Source organism: Diplotaxodon limnothrissa, linkage group LG1, assembly GCF_057381915.1.
Source record: "Diplotaxodon limnothrissa isolate DT_005_m linkage group LG1, D_limnothrissa_male_GT1.1, whole genome shotgun sequence".
Lineage (NCBI taxonomy): Eukaryota > Metazoa > Chordata > Actinopteri > Cichliformes > Cichlidae > Diplotaxodon > Diplotaxodon limnothrissa.
The window spans coordinates 4415772-4438033 of record NC_140596.1 but is presented as its reverse complement, the minus strand read 5'-3'; the positions used below and the strand labels follow the sequence as shown (position 1 = coordinate 4438033).

At 38.5% G+C, this 22262-nt stretch overlaps 1 protein-coding gene across 1 annotated transcript in view; it reads left to right on the top strand.

The window, feature by feature from the left end:
- LOC146639282 (neural-cadherin-like) overlaps positions 1-22262 on the top strand; it is a 347375-nt gene that overhangs the window by 91166 nt on the left and 233947 nt on the right. Inside the window, exons 4-6 of the mRNA XM_085358982.1 lie at positions 1268-1472; positions 7487-7598; positions 14230-14479. Of these exons, the coding sequence (XP_085215108.1) occupies positions 1268-1472; positions 7487-7598; positions 14230-14479 (567 nt within the window). The remainder of the gene's footprint in view (positions 1-1267; positions 1473-7486; positions 7599-14229; positions 14480-22262) is intronic.

Below are 22262 nucleotides of genomic sequence, written 5' to 3'. Positions count from 1 at the left end.
TTCTGACTTTCATTGATCAAATTAGCACTAATGTCCTTATTTTGGCTTCAGGGTCCACCTGCAGTCTCTTTACTGGGACTGACATATTTCTTCCTTCCTTCATCGGGGAAATGAGCACATTTATAATAAATACAGTGGTGTGAAAAAGTATTGCCCGTTTCCAGATTTTTGGCACATTTTTCACATTTACATGTTTACATGTTACATGTTACATCAAACATATAATATTCAAAGATAGCTTGAGTAAATACTAAATGCAGTTTTTGGATGATTTTGAAAGATATCCAAATCTACTTGGCCCTGTGTGAAAAAGTAATTACCCCCTAAACATAATAACTGGTTGTTCCACCCTTGGCTACAAGAACTGCAATCAAGCATTTGTGAGTCTTTCACATCGTTATGGAGGAATTTTGGCCCACTGTTCTTTGCAGAATTGTTTCAGTTCAGCCACGCTGGATTGTTTTCAAGCATGAACGGCCTGTGTAAGGTTATGCCAAAGCACCTCAATGGAATTTAAGTCCAGACTTTGGCGAGGTCACTCCAAAACCTTCATTTTGTTTCATTCTTTTGAGTCATTCTGAGCTGGACTTGCCTCAGTGTTTCAAATCATTCTCCTGCTGCATAACCTGAATACAGTCGAGCTTTGAAACCGATGGCTAAATTGTCCTTCTGGGTTTTTTGGTAAAGTGCAAAATTCCAGACAAAGCAATGGTTTTCTAACTGGAACTCTCCGAGGAAGCCATATTTGCCCTGTATCTTTCTCATTGTTGAATCATGAACACTGACCTTAACTGAGGCAAATGAGGCCTGCGGTTCTGCATCTGCCTGCAGATGTTGTTCTGAGTCGTCTATGTACTATTGGAGTAATTTTGGTAGCCCAGTTACTCGTGCAAAGTTTTCCTCATTTGTGGACAACCGCTCTCATTGTGGATAATTGGAGTCCCAAAGCCTTAGAAATGGCCTTGTAACCCTTTTTTTCACTGATAGATGAAGTGAAAGTGACTCAGTTTCTCATCTGTTCTTGAGTTTCTTTAGATTGTGGGATGATGTGGGTAGCAAATACTAGCATTTTTATAGCTGTATGTCTCCTAATACCTCTCTTAGCCTTTTCAGGAAAAGGGCCGCCTTATCTATGGAAAAGTATTCATCACTCAAACATAAAAAACACATATTTTGAATACATTATTTCAAACAGCTTATCTACCTGATCATTTTGCAGGTTTTGCACATGAAGTCAACTGTGTTCTTTTTCTCCATGTCTTTCCAGCTTCTTGGCAACACCTGCTGTGTCCTTCCAGAAGAAACCAATCAGCTACAGTCTGCTTATCAATCCCAGTAGTCTCTTCTCCATCTCAGCAGAGACCGGTGAAATCAGCCTGACGCGCCCTATTGACTACGAGAGTGACCAACATCGCTACTTGCTATTGGTGCGAGCCAGTGAGGGGATAGAGAGCATGAGCAGTGCAGCCGAGGTTTGTGTCTATATATATATTTATATATGTATGGGTTTGTGTATGTGTATGTTGGTGAGTTTGAGATGTAAATTTCAAGAAAAAAAGTCACCTTTTTGATGCCAAATCCCTTGACTTCATGGTCTCAGAAGATTGGAGGCATTTCACATCTGCTTGTTAAGTCTTAGAAAGTCTGTAAACAATACTTCAATAAATATTTAATTAAAAAAATTGAAAAATCTGCTGTCAAAAAATGATGTAATATCAGTAATTGTCTTCACACAGTATTGCTTTCTTTGAGCTGCTAATATACAAGCCACAGCCACTAGAATTGTACACCCTGTGCACTGATAGTTTGTAAGATAGCAGTTGAATTGTGGTGATTGTGATTTGTGTAATACTTTTGCAGACAGACAGTCAAAATCATCACACATGTTCATAAGCTGTCAGAAGCATCCTTGAGCAGGAATACTTGATTCGTGCTGTGAAAATGTGGCCATAGTTATTGATTCCCAGTTGCTTCATAGATGGTAATCATTGTGAATGCTCCACTTGAAATAATAGTGTGCTTCGATGTTTCCTGATTTACACCTTTTTTAATTAAAGGTTTTTTTCTTTATGTGGCATCAGCAGTAATGTAGAATATATACCAGACTGTTTCGTGAAAATCCTATCTGGAAAGTAAAGCTTTTGAATTTATCAGTTGATGTATGTTCTAACCTTTGACTCTGGTTGTTAATACTGGGTAACGACCACGAGCATAAGGTTGGGAATAAAAGCAGCAGGTGGGTGGCTGGGCTCAGCCTTACAGATGGGTGTGAAGGCTCAGACATCTAAAGGGGGTTCGCAAAAGAGTTTGTGCTGCTGCGTTTCAATAGGAGACAGCTGAGACGCTTCTGCTCAGGATCCCTCCTCGGTGCCTCCCTTTGAAATTTTCTGGGCATGGTCAACTGGAAAGAGACCCAGGAACACCTAGGCATTCCCCAGGAAAAACTTCAAATAGTAGCAAGGAAGTTTAGCCCACTCCCACCTCAACCCGACTTGGAGAAAATGGGTACAGATGGACGCACTGACAGATGGGCGGATGGCCTCCACCTGAATTTATCAAAAAAGTTATCTTCACCTTGAGAGACATGTCTCTGTTTTTGTGAACACTGTTTCCTGTAAAACCCGAATAGATTTGTCTGGCTGCAGTGACTGCTTTGGGATTCCCGATGACTTCCTCACGTTGTCAGGAAGTGAGACAAAACAGCGGCTGACCGCTGCAGGCGCTGATGCATCTGGTCTGGTTTCCATCATTACTCTGGCCTCAGGCTAAAAGATGTCCTGCTGAACCAATCTGTCCTAAACTGCTCCACTTTGGGCCTCTTTGGCCTACAGAGCAACAAAAGCCTGTGTGGAGAAGGAGAGCGAGGAAAAAGAATGGGTGAAGATGAGAGGATTTTTATCGAGAAGAAAAATACAGTTGGAAAGAAAAAAGGGAAGAAAATGGCAGGTAGTTTTGTATTGTACCACAGCCTTCTTAGCCCCACGTCTGCCCAAGAGCTCTCCCTGTGTTCAGTTTGATCAGCACTCAAAAGCCTTCACCTTCTAGACGCTGCAACAGCCGCTTCTTTGTCTCTGCAGTTTAACCCTTTAAGACCTACCATAGAACCAAGTCCGCCAGAGCTTATATTATATTTTTACATGCTGTGGAGCCATTTTTTGGAGCATTTCAAGTTGCTATACATCAATACAACCATTATAGCCCAGCTTTTAATAATATGTCTGCATTAAGTGCATAGTAATTACATAAATTGCAAAAAAGTGCAATAAACTACAAAAAAAATTGAAAATCGTTTTTGTTTTTTTAACATATATTTCTAGTTAGAGAAATTTAAGAGGCTTATCCCTCAAAACTGTAAATACAAAAAAGTTGCACAAACTAGTTTCCCACCAAAGGAAATTTATTTTAAGTGTCTTCATAGTTTTATTTTTGAGATACACCAATTTTCATATACTGCAGGAAAAACAAAAAAATATATTATAGTGCAAATTTGCAAAATAACAGCATATGCATCAAAATAAAATATTTCCAGCAGTGCAATATGAGTCCTCAGCATCCCAGAAACGACACAGAAAGTCATAAAGTCAAAGATAACTTTTAAAAACACCAGTATAGGCTCATGAGGCCAAAAAAAACTACATTTCTGCAAAATGACGTCACTTCCGGTTTCGGGCAGGTCATGCCAGACATGTGATAGTTCACGCTGATGGAAGTAGGAAGTGTTACAAACAGCTGATCGGACCGGCAAAGCGTGTTTCTGGAATATTATGTTTTTGTTGCTGCTTTTTATGCAGTTTTTGTAAAGTTATATGTGGAAGGAAACTGTGACTTAGGACAAGCTGATGGCATAAGATGTAAGTACAACTCCTCCGGTTTCATATGCAAAAAAAATTATTGCGCTAGCTTACGTGGTTGCAGTGCTACCAGGATTTAAAAATAGTTACGCAAAATGGAGCGTGTCTGCGCCAACCGGCTTTAAAGGGTTAAAACGGAAATTGAATCAAATGTGGGCACATCACCGGCATTATGTTCACCATTTATCACACAAAGCATAGTTTCTGTCTGGCTCCGTTAAAAAGCTCTTCAAAAGCATGTTAACAGTATAGAAAAAATTCTGCTTTTGCTACTTAAGGTATTTGAATTTAAGATTAAAAGACAGCAAGTACTTTTGAAGGCCACTACATGAGGACTTTGTCGTTATATTTTCTTCTTTTTAAAGGATCTGGAGCTTTTGTAGTGAAATTATCATTTGTTTATAGCTTATGGGGCTTGACTTAATCCAAATCTGGATCCAGGAATTTGCTGAAGGAACTTTTTTCATTGCAAGAACAAATTTCTTGCCACCCCCCCCCCCCCCCCCTCCCCCCAGATCCAATAGGTTATCTAATGTATGAAAATAGCCTATTATTGAAAAACTATATATTATATATTATATTATAAAGTAAAGCTCTTGCAATAATAGCTCTTCTTTTGCTAACTATCCGATTCAAAGGGTTTTTTTTGAAGAAAGCGCCATCTCTTGGTGACACCGTGCAATTAAATGAAGGGGGCATGTTTAGAGCGAAGCTAGGCGGGGCTCTGAGTGGCTGACTGTTGGCTGACAGTAGCTGTCAGAATTATTTTTTTAAAAACTTATCAAAAGTTCCAGAGTTATAAAATGAAGTTATGCAAACACTATCTAGTGATCGCGGCTGTCAATTACAAGCCAATTATTTTTGATCCAACACTGGAGTGGATGTTTTGTACATTCTGAGGGGGGATGAAATGCTGGCTGCCACCATAAACCCCTGTTTATCTGTTTACATACGGTTAAACTCGGGTATATTGTAGTATACCACATATCACACCACATATGTTCATGTGCTCATTTTTGTCAAGTGCTGCACAAGAGAGGAATTTGCTGTTGACATTGAATGCATGCCTGGATGTGATACCACAGTGACTCTCCCCACACTGGCAAACATGCAGCAGTCAGCATCTTCAAAGGATGCACTCATGTGGAAAGGGGAAAAAAAGTGAAAACAGCTAAAATGGCAAAGGGCAGACAAACGGTTTCAGGGCGAGTTCAGGGTTTGTGTTACAGACTGCTAAATGTAACTGTCACTTTTTATTATAGTGGAACATGTAATCAAAATATTTTCACTAACCTGTCACTATGTTTCTGTTTATTTAGTTTATCACAGAGATGCAGACAAAAACTAACCAAAGTTTATCACGAGCGTCACCATGCAGTGGCTGTCATGGTCTCAGTGATAAACTCCAGCTCACTGGATTCATCTGCAGCATGTCAATTTTAGAGGTTCATAATATACTCTTGCTCTTTCTCCCTGCCATCTGCCTCGGGAAGGCCCATATTGGATTTTGCATTAATTAAGACATGTTCTCTTGAGATAAGTAACCAATCGAATGGCATACGGCTACTTGTGACCATGCCAAAATAAACATATTCTGATGGCATTTTGGTTGTAAGCCTTCTGTTTGATTTTAGACAAGTATGAAGCTGTCCTGAGATTGCAGACATGTGTTGTACTTGCAAAAATAGTGCCTAGCAACTCAAATACTTATCCACAGAAAGGCATCTGTTAGTCAAAAAATTTCATGTGTATAAAGTATAGAACTTTATGATGGAAGTTGTTCTTTTTTTATCTTTTTCTGTGACACTGTTTCCCAGTAGCAGGTTAAAAAAAATCACCTATTAATTTGTTTTCCATAGAGGACTGCCAAATAACGCACCTCTTTTCTGCTTTTGATTTTATTCTACTTTTCAGAAATCTGCCGCCCTCTATCAAAATAAGAAACAGACGTGCCGTATTTTTGTGCACTGGAGTCACTGAGCATGACTTTAATTTGCAGGTAGTTTCCAAGTTTCTCCCTGCAGGAGTGATAGCTCATCGGCACCATTAGTTACCTAACCAGCCTGAGACCTGCCTGCAGCTTCCCAAGTGTGTGCACATGTGCACATTCCTGTATGCGTGCGTTTGAGCCCATCTTGCTTTATTACAGCTGACTTCCTCTCTCTTCTCATTCAATCTTGCCTTTCCTCAGCCTTGTATGCACACATACTCTACCATTGTATATCCTGCCTATTTCCTGTCCAGCTAGGGCATAGATTTGCTCATTAGGACATGCAAACGCACACATCGAAACACCCAAAAAAAAGGTTGACAGTTATTGGCAAATGCGCACAAATCACCTCAGGGAGTTGACATGGGCAGATTTTATTTTGTTGTTCATTGCTTTGTGGCTGATCTTTGCTGAAGAATTAACTGATATTACAGAATTTCATCTTACCTACCAGGACTTAATACCAGTGGTATTTACAAAGCACTCACTGTGTGTATGCGATTGTGTCTGTAGGGTGAGTGTGTATACGTACAGCTTTGTTTGGGGAAAAAACACAAGAGGGACTGAGGGTCAGAGGCTTGCCTGCCAGCCCATGTCTATTTATTGCTCTTGGACTTGAAGCAGGCAGTCAACATCTGGAAGGAGATGCTTTGTTTGCCTTTATATCCCAAACGAACTGAGCAGTATTACAGTGTCTTAGCAAGGCAAACGCCTTCATGCTCACGCTAAAAAATTCATCCTTGCACACTACTCATTTGTTTGCTCAGTGCTTACAAGAAGCTCCACGGGGTTCCGCTCTCCACTGACCAACAAGAGGGACCACAACGCTAGTTCACTTGCAGCTTCTTCCCTGTGGCGAGGTCAATAAACCACAGGAGTCAGGGCATGGATTTGGAGGAGGTTGAGATGAAGCTTCCTTTTGGTTGGAGATGGGGTTAATTTGGGTCACTCACACATGAAAATGACTCTGAATGCAAAGCAAACCAATTTTGGACAGCGCCTGAAGTAGTAATCCCAGATTTCAAATTTTCATGACACTGTGCCAGTATGACTTTGAATCTGCAGCATTTCTGCTGATTGGCTGAGCAGCTTTTACATGTTCATAGACAGAAGCAGTCTGAGATTAGAAATGCAAATGCTTCATTGTTTTAATTATGTTGTATTATTTTGTATTTCATGAATTAATTTTTTTTACCAGAATGCTTGAAAGGAATTTCAACATAAATAGCAGAAAATACACGAATAATAACAAACTGTCTGACCCAGTTCATGTGGACATGCTAACTTGCTTTAGGACTTGACTTGTACTTTTTCCCTGAGAGTATTTAACATGCCACACACATTTTACTGGCCTGATGCCTACTAGAGAAGATGTAAGATGTGCAAGGCATTCTTTTTCTTTTCTTTTTTTTTTGTTCAGTTATGAACAAAAGAGCTTACAGGAGCATAAGCATTTGTTACATATGACCAGTCGTGAGTAAAACGGGGAATTCTGTACAAGAAATAAAAACAAGAAGAACTGTTTCATTTCTTTAAAATGTGTTATTGACTGTTTAAATGTTCAGAAACAATTTGAACACATAAATTAATTTAATCTTAGCCTCTTTTTCCTTCTTTTCCTCTTCCCTCATCATCACCCTCTCAGGTACGGGTAGTTATTACTGATGAAAACGACTGCGTTCCTGAGTTCCTCCAGTCGATTTACAGCAAGGATGGTGTACCAGAGACTGTGACAACAGCAACCTCCCTGCTGCAAGGTAAGACAAGTCTCAAAATACCTGTTTGAGTACCATTTATAACCCACCAGCTTCACTGAGTGCATTCTTTATTTTTAGATTCACATTATTAATTTAAAGCTCAACTTACTACTCTGTATCAGTTTCTTATATGCAAAGGAAATTTAACATTGCACTGCCTTCCCTGACCTACAGAAGTAGGTTCATCTTATTTTTTAATTCATCTTCACTGATAAACAGCTCCCGGTTATGTAATTTCTGATGCACTAATCACAATGTTATTAATCTTTAATGTTATTAAAGAAATCCTGAAATGGTGTTTGTGCATTTTTTCACTGGGCTGAATTAAATATTTCCAAGTAAAACTCTCAGAATTGCAAGGACCTTTATTATGTGTGCCTGTATTTGGTGACTTTTAAAAGAAAAAAAGTGAAAGAAGAAAATAACAATCCGTGTTTTACTTCTTGTGTTACCAGTTAAATTCAAGCCAGGTGCAGCTCAGTGGGTAAACACGTGCCTCTGTGGGAGCTGTGATATGCAAATGTTTGAGAAGCTTTGCTGTAGTGGCTTTCAGAACAAAACAAGAGTGCCTGCGCTTCTTTAACATTCATGTATTTTGACTGGTCAGGAAACAGAGTAGGTACTTGTCAGCACCGGCATCACTGCTACTTTCATCAGTGCAGCTGCTGCAGCCTCTCCGTTCCTGTAATAACCCAAAGGGAACGCTTATGTTTCATCTCTTTGTGAAGAAATGGTGATGCCAACTGTTGTGGGTATGTCACAGTGACACTTTTACTCTGCCAACACAACTGACAACAGAGTTTTTCCGTCTTCTCTCGGAGACTGTTTCTTACTATCTCCTCTAAAACATTGTTGCTTTTTTATTAAAACTTATAGACATCTGTTTGTTTATAGCGCTAAACAGATCAATCTTTAGCTTTTTGAACAGGTAAACTTTAAACAGGGCAAGAATGAAAATGCAAGTATATTTTAATTGCTTACAAGAACTGTGTGAAAATGACTGTAGGTATGACACCGTTTTGGAAATGTCCATTAGCTGTGAATGCAGGCGGGAAGACTTTGGATTGAATTCATATTAAAGAAAAAAACAAACAAACACAAGACTGTGTGTGTTTTAGTGTTTTTTCTAAACATCTAAGAACAGCTAAGACCTGTAAAATCATGCCGTATTCTGAGAAAAGTTACTTGTTTTCAGGTGAAAGTTAACAGCAAACATGGTTTTTGTTTGAATAAACAAAAGAGGTGTTAAAATTGTTTACATTGCTTGGAAATTTTGCTCCTATGCTTCAATTTGCAACATTGTCCTGGAGAAAACAAGCTGAATTTTATATGTAACTAAAACAATAATATAGCCATTACAACTTTAATCTGTTTTCCAGCTAGCCTACTGAAATGCAGTCTCAATGGTTATAATGATATTAATTTGTTAACCTGTTGCTTACTTGTCATCTTGAGGCAATGGGCAATTTTTAAATTTTGCCACTCCCCGGCTGATATCCAGGCCAACGAATCCTGTTCCATTTGCTGATTTATGAGTGTAAATATAATTTTAAAAGCTAATAAAAAGTTGAGTCATTGTTAAAAATACATTTTGACAAATGCAATCCCAACTTTGGTCTTCAGATTAATTTACTTACCCACATGCAGCTGAGATCTCCGACACCACTGGCTGGAATGCAACCCCAAACCATGACACAGCCTCCACTGTGTTTTACAGATGGCTGTACTCACTGCTGTACCTCTCACCTGACCTCCATGTACATATTGATGACATTTTAAACCAAAAATGTCAGATTTAGATTCTTCGCTTCATTAGATAAGTTATCACTGACTTTCAGTCTAGTTCTTGTGTAACCTGGCCTACTTCAGCCTTTCCTCCCTGCTTTAGTTCCTTAAGAATGGCTTCTTGATAATCACATTTCCCCTGGCACCCTTTCTGATCTTGTAGGTCTTGTGTCAGATCATTGCTGAATTTTTTTTCCTGGTTCTTGAGGACGCGACTTTCTCCTTGTCTGATTCACTTGTCCAGTTTCCTGAGATCACCACAAGTTTTATATGAAATATTATGGCAGTTGGGAAGGAGCCCCACAAGAAAATAGCTGAGGCAACAACTGGAGCACATGTGAAAGATTTCCAAAGTGGTCCCAGTGATTATACAGTAGGAGCACTGGGAGCTGTAACCCTGAAAATGGAAGAGTGGTGTAGAAAACATGCAGTCCAGCTCAGAAAATGTACAGAATCCTGAAACTCACAGGACCAGAGCTTGAGAATTACTTAGACAGTGTTTTTATTTATTTATTTATTTTTAATGCTTTTAAACATGCAGATGTGCTTTGTCAATATTGAATGTGAGCAAGTGAGAGATGAGTGTCCTTGCAGCACACCAGTTTGCAATGCTTTGCAGCATTTTGTCACATGATGAAAATATGCTGTATATGAATAAAGTGCAAGCAAACACAAAGTGAGAAGCTACGGAGCATTGTTCGACTTTACTACATCACCAGTGTTTGTGTGCAAGAAGTCCACAAATTAGATTTTTGGTTTTCTGCTCAGCGTTGGAGCAATTCAGTCCAACAAGGCACTTGATCAGTAGAGCTTCTCTGACCAAGGTCTTAAGAGTAATTCAGATTTATTCACAAAAATAAATAAATGTTATTTATTTCTAGCGAACATGGAGAAAGTAAATGAGTGAATGGGGGAGTGAGGTGCGCACTGTGGGAGAGACGCAGCAGGCCCTTAGCTCGCTGCCATTAACAGGTGCACCAAGGGAGGCGAGAAGTTTCCTCCTGCTGTGCTGCTGTGTTCCCACCCATTTCCATGCTTGTTTGAACACTTGTCAATATTTCCGTGAGTGGGGAAAAAAACCCAGAAAAACAGTTATCACATTTCTGCACAGAGATTCCAGTGATTTCAAAATGCTTCAGGATTATGATATAGCAAACCATCTATGTGACCTGTGCAATTTTCAGTCGTAAAAATAGACTGTTGCTGCCTAAATTTAGTGGGGTGAAAAATGTGTCGTACAAATTGTAGCTTTCCCAAAATAATGAACAGAATTGCCCCAATACATGGTATAATTAATACAGTTAATTTTACCCAATCCACTTCTGAGTACATCTAAGACTGAGCAGCCCAACTTCCTGAAATAAAGACATTTTTCCCCCTTCACTTAATTAAGTGGGTTAAAAGGCATAGTATAAATTAAATGAGCAGGGAGAAATGGGCATCCAGCATCGTTTTGCTAAATCATGTGCTAGTAATCCCATAATCATTTCCATCGTGAGAGTGGACAAATCTGTACTTTGCCAAGTTGGAAATCAACTGCAGCACAGTGTACCAAGCAAGCCAATTATCTTGCTTTCCATAGAGATCTGAGGATCCCGCTGTCTCCATCTTCTGTACAAAATCATAATATGCCAGAAAGACACGAGGGATGCAGCTAAGAATGTATAGAGGCCTGTTAAACAGTGTAGCGATGCTAGTGCAACAATGCTGATTCAAGATTACAGAGGACTTACTGATAAATAGATGCTTAAATGTTTTCCTGAAGAATAGAAATCTCTACTTAGTAAATTAAATATTGACTCATATGTGACATGTGTTTGGCTACTAGTGTTGCAGTTCATTTTCAACCCATCATCACTGAATGAGAGGCTGCTCAAAAAGCAAAACAGCTGTGTTTCAGTTTTTCTTCAGAAGACTGCACTACAGAACCAGGTGCAGGAAAAACACACATTTATTTTTATCCAACTTGTAAAGCGTAGAAAAATCTAAATAAAAGACTAACATTTTGGTAAAAGGGATCATATTAACAACAGTAAGAAGAAGAAGAATTGTAGAATTTGTCTGGACAGAAATGGTTTTTTCCACACTTGATTCAGCTGTGTATCAAAGATTATTCCTAGAAATCAATCTGACATAAAACAAAACACAAGAAACCACTAATGATGAATACTGACTATGCTAAAATGTGACACAATCATCCATTTAGTGTTAAATCTATATGGGGCCATCTGTAAGTGAAAACTCATCTCTAGGTATTTACAATTTTTGTGTAATGTTTATTTTATTATTTATTTCTGCGTGTGTGAAGTAATAAGAATGAAAGTATATACGAAGACCCATTCATGTATTAAGCGATTTCTCGTTTGACCATTATTTTCTTTCATCAGACTTCAATCTCGTTCTCTCAACAGTGGCCTTAGTGATATTAGTGGTATGACATCATTTAACTGAATCCATAAACTTTGCTCAGATAGCAAGATTAATGCCTTTGGTAGTTTGATTTTACACTTTCAAAGTCATAGTGCATTTGTAATGAAATGAAACTGAAATGATTGACAAATATATCAAACTTAATGGGAGAATATAGCAAAACCAAAAACACAAACAGGATGGTGTAAATGGAACCTCATGGCTGATTTTCTCTGGCTGTTGTACTCTCATTGTTAAATTTACTTTAACTGTACCAAAGCATCACATTTCCCATTTGTGTTTTGTGGCTTTTATTTTATTTTTTTAATGGAACTGAAATATTTTTCATTCAGTTCAACATAAGGACACATTGAAGGCCACAGCCCCACAAACATTTTGAATATTACCACAGCACTTTGAAAATTCAGCTAATCCCGTGTACTCACATACGAAATGTCTCTGCTGAAATAATGAAGTGAAACTAATCATGCAAATAAACACTGACAAAGTTTATATACCTCCTTAACGAACCCAGATACTTTGTTTTGCAGGCATTTTGTTAATTGAACGCACTTCAAACTGTTAATTTGAAGCTAGTTAGAGTTCCCCGAGGCTTTATAGCAATAAAGAATTATGGTTTGTTAGTGGAAGCAAACAGTGGCATTGTTTTTATGTATGTGTGCATCTATTATTCATGTGAGCATATGTGTGTGCGCACGCATGTGTGTGTGCACTTCTGTATGGGCCCTTGAGCCAAATGCAATGTAAGGTGAATTGGGGAATTGAGCTTTTGATGGTGAATGTTCTTGTTAGTGTAAAATATGCTTATTCAAATCCCTGGTGGTCTTTTCAGTTTTAGCAAGGCAGTCAATTTGTGGCCAGGCGAGTCCTGGCTCCATGGATTCCCAATATGTGATGTGGAAGCAGAAATGTTGCAAAATGACAGTCCTTTCAGTGCATGCTGGGCAAATAACGCTTACTCCCGTGGCTTAAAATTGTGGCACTGGAAGCGTCAGTTTGAACACATAGTGTAGCATGAGAATTGAGATATCAAGTGCATATGGTTTGGATGAAATACCAGAAACAAACTTTTAAATAATTAGAGAACTCGTTCTGCACAAACAGTTTCTCTGGCGACTTCATTCAATATGGTACATTAGCTAAAGATAGTTTGTTATAAGTAGTAGTTTCGATGGAAGTTTCTACTTTCATCAAAAAAAACCATGAAAAAAGCTAAAGCATAGTGATGTGACGTTACTATCTGTGTTGGTTTCCACAGGACAGCGCAGGCAGTATGTCCGTCTTTATTTTTAAGGCAGCACAGACAAACTTGGGGCAATAGCAACATATGCAAGCACCTGCTCCTCCTGCACAACTTTCATTATAAACGTGTGCACTAATACTACAGACTTAGTAAAGGCCTTCATCTTTTAACTTTTCGATTTGTACAACTTTTATTTGTGAAATAAATCTTCTGCAAGTCCTCATATTTTTACATTTGAATATATAGTGTATTCAGAAAGTGTTTCTGCCCTTTCAAGGTTTCCACATTTTGTTGTTTCGGGCACATCTCCAAAGTGATTCACTGTATTTTTTTCCCATTAGCAATAGAAGTGCAGAACTTTTAAATCACACAGCAGTTTTTTCTTTATGTGTTGTACTAATGAATTAAAACATGAAATATTGAAATAATCCAGTTATATATATAAAACATCACAGATGAAATCTTATGCATCCTGCTTCTGAAGGTTATTGAATTCAATAAACCTGGCGAACAAAGTCAGACATCTGCTGATATGCTATGTTGTATTTCTTGAAAACTTGCAGAAAAAATAGAGCAATCCTGAGTAAACCTTTTTCAGGGTCTCAGAATGGAGCTAGATTTAATTTTAACAAATTAAAGACCTGAAGCATATCAACAAGAAAACACAGGAGGAGCTTTGGGAAGATGCTGTGAAGTTCCTGCAGTGGCCCAGCTAGAGTCCTGAGCTGAACCCGGTAGTGAGAATATCATTGTAGAGACCTGAAGGTAGCAGTACAATCCTTTTAGGATCATAAACGAACCGACTAAGATGATTAAGATACTTTAACCACTTGCTGGTAATGAACAAAAACACAAATCTTCTTTCTTGTTCATTTTTATTGTGTATAAAGGAAGAAATTAACAACTGACTACTGCTGCTTGAATCTCAAACATATATGCAGATACATGAAAATGTAAGTTATAAATATATGTCACAAAAAATGAGAAAGCAAGAAAACACAGTTTCCATCCAGCTTCCCTCCTTTCCTCTTGTGGATATTTAACAAATTGGTTTTCTAGTCTGTACGGTCAGTCTAGCTAAATCACCAGTGGTAAATCCAACCTTTGTCGTCTTTGTTTAGTCCTTCTGAACTCTGTTTTTTCTATTCTCCATCTCTGTGTTCTCATCTTTAGTTTCGGCCAATGACTGTGACTCGGAAGAGAATGCAGAGCTGACCTATTACACCCTGAGTCCAGACTTCACTATTTCCCCTCACGGAACAATCTTCCCCGCGGGACCTTTAGACTATGAGAGACCTAATCATCTGTATGAGTTTGTAGTCATGGCCATTGACAAGGGGGAGGTTCCTCGTACGGGCACGACTACGGTACGGATTAGGATGGCAAACGTCAACGATGAGGCACCTGAGTTCTCCCAACACATGTAAGTAAGACTTGTGCTTTATTGTTTAAGAGAAAGAGAGATAAGCTCTATATTATTCTGTGGCTGATTCCTGCCTGCCTGCCAGTCAGGGTGAAGGCAGGAGAGGCTGACAGTCTTCTGGTGACAGCATGATGTTTGGTGCAGATACCGAAGGACCAACTTTGCTGTGTACTCATTTCTACATTGCCAAAGGCAAACAATCTCCTGCAGTGTCTCTTGGTTAAGTTGTTGAGTGTAGGCTGCTGCACATATATTTTAGGTGCAAGCTGCCATTCACTCTTTTGAGGTGCTGCATACAATTGAATTTTCAGTTGTATTGTTGGCACAGGGGCACAGAGTTTCTCTGCATTTTCTTTCTGCAACTTGTTCAACAGAGGATTTTATTTAGCGCTGAAATAAATAGTCAAAGAATTGAACGTAGGAAAGGCTTGATGTTTGAATTGCTCTTTGCTCCCTTGTTCCATCCTCACGAATGCACAGATTTTCTTACTTTTCCTCTTTTTATGGCACCAACGTGAATATCTCTGGGGCTTTAAAACAAGCAATTTCTAAACAATTATGCATTTAATTACATTTTTTAAAAATATGAGAAACAAACCTGTTGAAGCTCTTGGGGCCAAGACAAAAATATGGCCGTTATCTGAGGTTTTCTTTTTTCGGTTTAATTAAATGCAAGCATTCCTGTCCTCCTTTCTCTGATACACTTGAATTTACACTTCAGATTCAGTTAAACTGGTAACACCTGTACAAAGTAGAATTAAATGAGGTGAACTAAAGAGCTGTGGGCTGAGGTTTTCAGTCAGCACTGATCCACCATCAGGGCCACATCTACAACACGTCTCTTTGAATAACTCTCCTCTCATGGTTGAGTTGCATTGATTCAGCTCCACAATTCCCTGCTGATTTCAAATAGAAATGGATCTATATGCAGTAATTCTTTGGCAAAAATATCTATTGCACATTCCTAAACATGCTGATTTGAAGCCATCTGTGATCAAGTCATTTTAGATTAAATCTGTCACCGGTGTTTCTGTTTGTGCACACAGTCCACTGATACCAAAGTAAATAAGGCAACCAGAACTACTTCTCTTAGAAGTTGAGTGAGCGGAGAGCTTCCCAGTTCAGCATCACAGCTGCTGTTAGCACACTCCCCCCTCCCGCTCGTGCTGCTGTGGTGTCTGCATCTTTTAATTGGTTGATTTTTCTGGCAGAGAGCTGGGCAGATTGGTGAGGCAGGGTCAATCAACCATGCCCACCAGCACCCTCAGGAGGTCCTGAACCCTAACTCTGTGTGTGCGTATGCTTGCGCCTATATATGTGTGTGTTTAGTAATTGAGAAGGTCCCAAGAAAGTGAGGTTTTTGTATGGACAGATTAATGTGGTTATAAAGTGCATTCATCCATCGTGCATCTGATATGCATGTGTTTATGTTGTTTATAGAGGAAAGGGACTAGTGTGTGTGTGTGTGTGTGTGTGTTTTGGGTTGTATTGACTTACTGTCAGCGACAGCCAAATAATCCATCAGTTCTTCCTCTGTAACCCTGAACCCTCTGTCACAACTGCCCTAAAAACAGTACTTGACAATCTATGATTCATCATTCAGGCACGAACAGAGCTCCAGAGTCATCCATGCAGGCAAACACACTGGTACAAATACACTTAAATGTGCACACGTGATGACATCTGTTATGTGTTTGATGAAACAAATACAGTAGGGCCAGTTTAGTGGGATTATGCTTTTGATAAGATTGCTTACTTTCCCTCTGTTACTTATGTTTCATTTGCCTGTGTGCATGCAGGAAAAATGTGCATGTATGTTTAGTTACATGTGCTGAGCAGAAAGGAAAAAAAGCACGACACAGAGAGGGGTCATTAAATATATCATTATCCAGGCAGAAAATGTGGCCTATTTATATTGATCCTTGGAGTCAAAGGGAAGCGATAATGAGCTTTCATTTCAACACGTTTTGCCAGTTTATAATGAATCTAGGTTGCAGCTCTCGAAAAATGATGTGACCACTTAAAAGTGGAATTTATTTGAATTTCTTTTCTTAATTACACAATGTGTTGATCTTTGTTATTGACTTACTAAAAAGAATGTGATATGTTTTTCATGTTTATATATTAGACCTCAAGATCCTAATATACATATTCTATATGTAAAAGTGGCTGCAGCTTTATCATGTCACCCACTCAGTTTGAAGTCTTTATTTTATTTTATTGAGCATATTTGGCTGAGACGGTGGAAAGTTATCAGCTCCACATGACTAAAACCTAGTATTTTACTCAAGAAAAACAGAGGCTTTGTGGAAAGGCTGGCAGTGTAATTAAATGCTAAATAAATCATATTTAGTCACAAAATGTCATTAAAAATGCTCTGAAAGACACTGCCGCTGTGGTGTAACTGACTCTGCTTTAGTAACTTGAATTAGCTCGGGTGAATTTTCATTCTCCTGGAAGGATAATCTAGTGTTGGTGATCTTTGGAGCCAACCTGAATTGGCTAATAGAGAAACACTTTTTGGCACCAGAAGTTGCCGCTTGTAAAAAGAAATATTTTTCTAGCTGATTTAGTTGAAGTAGTTGAGATTAGTTCAAGCAATCAATCAGCTAACACGTCTAAGATGTTAATTCAAAAAATGGTCAGCCTTCTTGATTTCCCCACTTACCGATACACTTGTAGATTGGCAGATGTTTATGTGGCACTGCTTTACCTCTTGCAAAGGAGAGTTTACATCAGAAGGACTTCCTGCGAAAATAAAAGTTTAAAAATTGAGTGCACTGTAGTGACAGCTTGCTCCAAACAGAAGCCAATACCGGTACCTGTTGGCTGCCAGGTAATGAGCCATAACACAAGGACATAATTGTAGCACATGGTGTCTGTATTTTATTGTCTTGTGTGCTGGTACTGTATCTCTTGCTTCGTCTGCATTGAACCTATCCCTGCACCCTCTGCTTTTTGGACTATATTACACTCTGCAGCATTGAACTGTTTACTTCATATTGGTTAGGGAATGTATGGAATGTATTACACACCACCAGTGGTTGAACAAAAAAAGAGTAATTTGTGGCTATAGGAGATAGGGCTGTTCGATATAACGATATATATCGGATGACGATATAAAAACATCTATCGTTTCATTTTACGCTATCGTTTGTTTCGTGGTGTCGCAAAATAAGCTGTTTATGGCAATATTTTTTATGGTTTTGATGGTCACTGTAGTGGCTAAATTCATTTCTTAAAGTTCTCTCTTTCTCTTATATTTTATATAACCACACTACAGACGGACAAGCGCCTGTTTTTATGTGTTGTGGTTAGCAACAACGACGGTAACACCATAGCGCGTCCGCTTGTTTATGTTCCACGTAAACCTTTCACAATAAAGCTCAAGATCCTGTTGAGACTTTTCAAAATAAACTGAACCACGTGAAAGAGCAGATTATTTACGGATGAGAAGTAAAAAAGAGCCGCCAGGTGCTAAAAAAAACAACCCTTAGACTCAAACGTTAGAACAGGCCTTTCCCCGCAGCACGCCGTGTAATAAATGCTCACAAAGAAAACGGCGGCTGTTACAACTTATGTCTAAAAATGTATCGTTTCATGCATCGGTTAAAACGCTCGACTCCAGCTACATGACGCGCAGCTGAAAACACTTCCCGCAAGTCGAGCTGCCCGAGGTTCACAGAATTTACAGAAAATGTTACATTTTTGTGATTTATATCGTTATCGGACGATAGAATTCTTATATCGGGATATGAGATTTTGGTCATATCGCACAGCCCTAATAGGAGATCATGTGGACGGTCCTCACAATGTCCACACGCAAATTTGCTTAATAGAGTCCCAAGTGCTAAAGAGACTCCCCATAGACTTCCCTCATGATTAAAAACTCCTCCACATAAGTTCCAAGTGATGAGTCAATGCGCATACACAGTAGACAGTCATTCAGCAAAGAATGAAAAGCGAGCAAGCTGCTACCATTTTATATTTCCTAAAGAGATAATTAGACAGAACTGAGAGTGAACAGAAAGGGTGTGAGATGTATGCAAAGTTTTTTTTTCACCGTGTTAATTTTATTGAATGATGAGATAAACATCTAAGAAAAAGTCAATAACACGGAGAGCAGAAAAAAGTGTTGTAATTTCCCCTTAATATAAAGTTGCTGTAATGAGTGAAGTAACTGATATACTGCTAATTTATCTCCTTTTTAAAATGCACTTGCTGTTTTTTTTCTTGTTATGATATATTGATAAGATAAGATAAGATAAGATAAGATAGAACTTTATTAATCCCTCGGGTGGGTTCCTCTGGGAAATTCGACTTCCAAAAAAGCACAGCAACGACCGAAGTTACAGTTACAGAATTGTTATATATATATATATATATATATATATATACACACACACACACACACACACACACACACACACACACACACACATATATAAATACAGAGACAAATATAAATAAAATATACAAAGGGGATAAATAGAATAAATAGGAATAAAAAATAAAAATACAAGTGAATTGCACATTTCAAGTATTGAGTCTATTGCACTGTTGACTATTTACAAAAAGTATTGCACAAGGTATTGTACAGTGAGGTGAAGAGGCACTACAGCTTAGTTGTTCCCCCCTCCTTTGTCCTCCTGTTTCCCCTCCCTCTCCCCTCCAGAGAGGAGTTAAACAGTTTGATGGCGTGTGGGACAAAGGAGTTTTTAAGTCTGTTAGTTCTTGTCTTGGGGAGAAGCAACCTGTCACTGAACAGACTCTTCTGATTGTTTATGGCCGTGTGCAGAGGATGCCCAGCATTGTTCATAATGTCCATCAGTTTCTTTAATGTCCTTTTCTCTGCCACTGTCACCAGAGTGTCCAGCTTCATGCCGATGTGTCTCTCTGGTGCTTCTGCTCAAGCGTCACCTGTTATTGTTCTGGGAGATTTCTCCCTCCAAATTAGATTTCTCTTATACAAACTTATTTCTCATTCTGCCTTTTGATTTCCCCTATTGAATTAGTAGAAATGATGATAGAGTCTCCACAGAGCAAGAACAGTGCTTCCGTGGAGTTGAGGTCATGTTGAATTTAAAGCAGACATTCACTGTAGGTTGTATGAAATAAAGTGTTACTGTGAAGGTCAACATGAAGACACATTGTTTTTGCTGTTTAAGCATCCAGCGGGAATTCTGTATTTAAAATAACAGCAATTCATGATTAAATCCTATATGTAGTAATGTTATTCTTTCCCTCATCTTTTTGTTACTTAGTCATGCTCATTTCAAAATAATGAAAAGACAATAAAATGTATAAATAAAATTGAATTGAATAAAACATGCCGAGGAAAGCACTCAGAAAGGGACCATTTGCAATAGAACAAATATACGCTCATCAACCACTTTATTAAGGAAGTTCAAACTGAGCATCAGAATGGAGAAGAAAGGTGATTTAAGTGGTGCCAAAAACAGGCTAGTCTGATTATTTCAGAAACTGCTGATCTGCTGGGATTTTCCCACACAGTCATCTCTTGGGATTAGAGAGAATGAAAAACAGAAAGCATCTGGTGAGCGGCAGTTCCTTAGGTGAAAATTCGCTGTTGATGCCAGAGGTCAGAGAATAATGATGAACTGATGAGTCTTGATTTAGATGGTAGGGTCAGAATTTTATGTAAACAAGATGACCTGTATCCCCATGTAATGTTTGTGCTATATGTGTAAGGTCGGGGGGGTCCCATTTCACTTCAGGGCAACCTGCATGTGACAAATAAAGCTTTGATTGATTGATTGACATCATGGATCCATTACCCAGTGGTGACACTTTTGGGCTCTTAATATGTTAAGAGCCCAAAAGAGTAATGTTTTATTCCTTTATTTATCCAGGTAAAAATCCTATTGAGATTAAAAACCTCATTTCCAAGAGAGACCTGGCATCAAGGCAAGAAAAGTCAAAAAAGTTGCTGGCCATGTCTACCTCCTGTTTATGAAGAAAATGTAAATGTCTCCTTGAAGCAGGGTAACATACCATGTCTCAGATCTCATTGTGTTCAAATGGCCTCCACAGTCACCAGATCTCAATCCAATAGAGCACCTTTTAGGATGTGTTGGAACAGGAGATTCACATCGTGGATGTGTAGCCAGCAATTCTACATTAACTATGTGACGCTACCAAAATCTCTGATGAATGTTTTCAATACCTCACTGACTCTATGCCATGAATAATTAAGGCAGTTCATAAAGCAAATGTAGTTTCTATCCCATTACTAGCAAGATATATCTAACTGAATGGGTATAAACATTTCTACTTTCAGATTCAAAATCAGCTTATCAAGCTGAGAGATCTGAATATGCCCCTAAAGCATGTGGGGTACCAGGAAATCACTTAAACAGGTTTCAGATCATTGTCAGTCACCAGTGTAAGTAGGCTTTGATATCAGGTATCTTTTTTAAAAGTAAAAGTCCCCCTGTAATTATACCTATGCATTACATTTTCACAGTTGCCTTTCATCACTGTTTTTCCCCCCTGACTCTAAAATGTAGTAAGAATGGAGCTAAGTGTGCTTTCAAACACTGGACCACAACACAGCAAATGTGAGGAATATTAATACAACATATTCCCATTTCTAATCCACCACTTTTATATTTATTAAAAAACAGAATCTTTGTATCAGCAGTTGGAGATCCTGCTTACATCATGTTATTACAAACCCAGTAGGATTGCAACAGACCATCAGCCATGCATTCAACACTGCTTTCCTCTGAGGTTCTGACTGGAAATCAGCTTTTTTTGTTGCTGTCAGAACTCAGGTATCAGCTCTGCTCATCTTTGCATTTCTATACAGCAGTATGACAGAGTGGTTATTAATATAATTACGTACAGATGAATGGGAATTTATACAGTGGGCTAAATAAACACACAGTAAGCAGCAGTTGGAGGGATCAGCGCGCACACACACACACACACACAAACTCTCCATTATCCCCATGTCCCCCTTCCTTTCTTCATCTACGATTTATCTGGATAAACTAAAATAAAATTTTATAATTAAATTCTGTAATTAATTTACACAAGTGACATCAGGCATCAGCCTAAGGGACGCCAACTATTCTCCCCAGATCAACACAATAAAAACAAACCACATTGTAAAACAAAAAGTTTAAAAAGTAATTAGTGTGTCGGTGTGTGTGTGAGGCCTTTTTCATTTAATTGAAACATCGATTGGGCCAAATTAGAGTTGTGGTAGAGCCCCAGCATGATTGCAAAATGCATCTTATTGTAGTATAACTGCTTCTCTTTGGATTCCCTCGCAGTGATCTGGCCTCTCCTTTCTCTGCCCTATATTTTTTACAACACTCACAGAGGCAGTTGTTCATGCAGTGGACGAGCATCTGCTTGAAAGCGTTTAGGGTTAGACTGATTTAAGTGTCACCAAAGATCAGCTTAGAATTTGTCCTGAAAAGAAAACTCAGAAATTGCCATAACAGTGGAATATTACTTCTATATGTATTTATGAACTTTACATCATTCTTAGCTCAATATATTAACTTTAATGGCTCGCAATGTACATATAGGTCATTCTTTAATCCTGTCCAGGAGGAAAGGGATATGCATTGTTTAGTGATGATCACTGTCTCATCAAAAACCTCTGTACAAGTTTTCAATATATGTAAAATAATCATCAAAAGCTAAGAAATAACTACTGAATAAACTTACTCCTGAGATTACTTTCTCAAGTTCCATTTGCAAGATGATAATTGACAAAGTTTAAAAGTCACTTAATCTCTTCTCAATA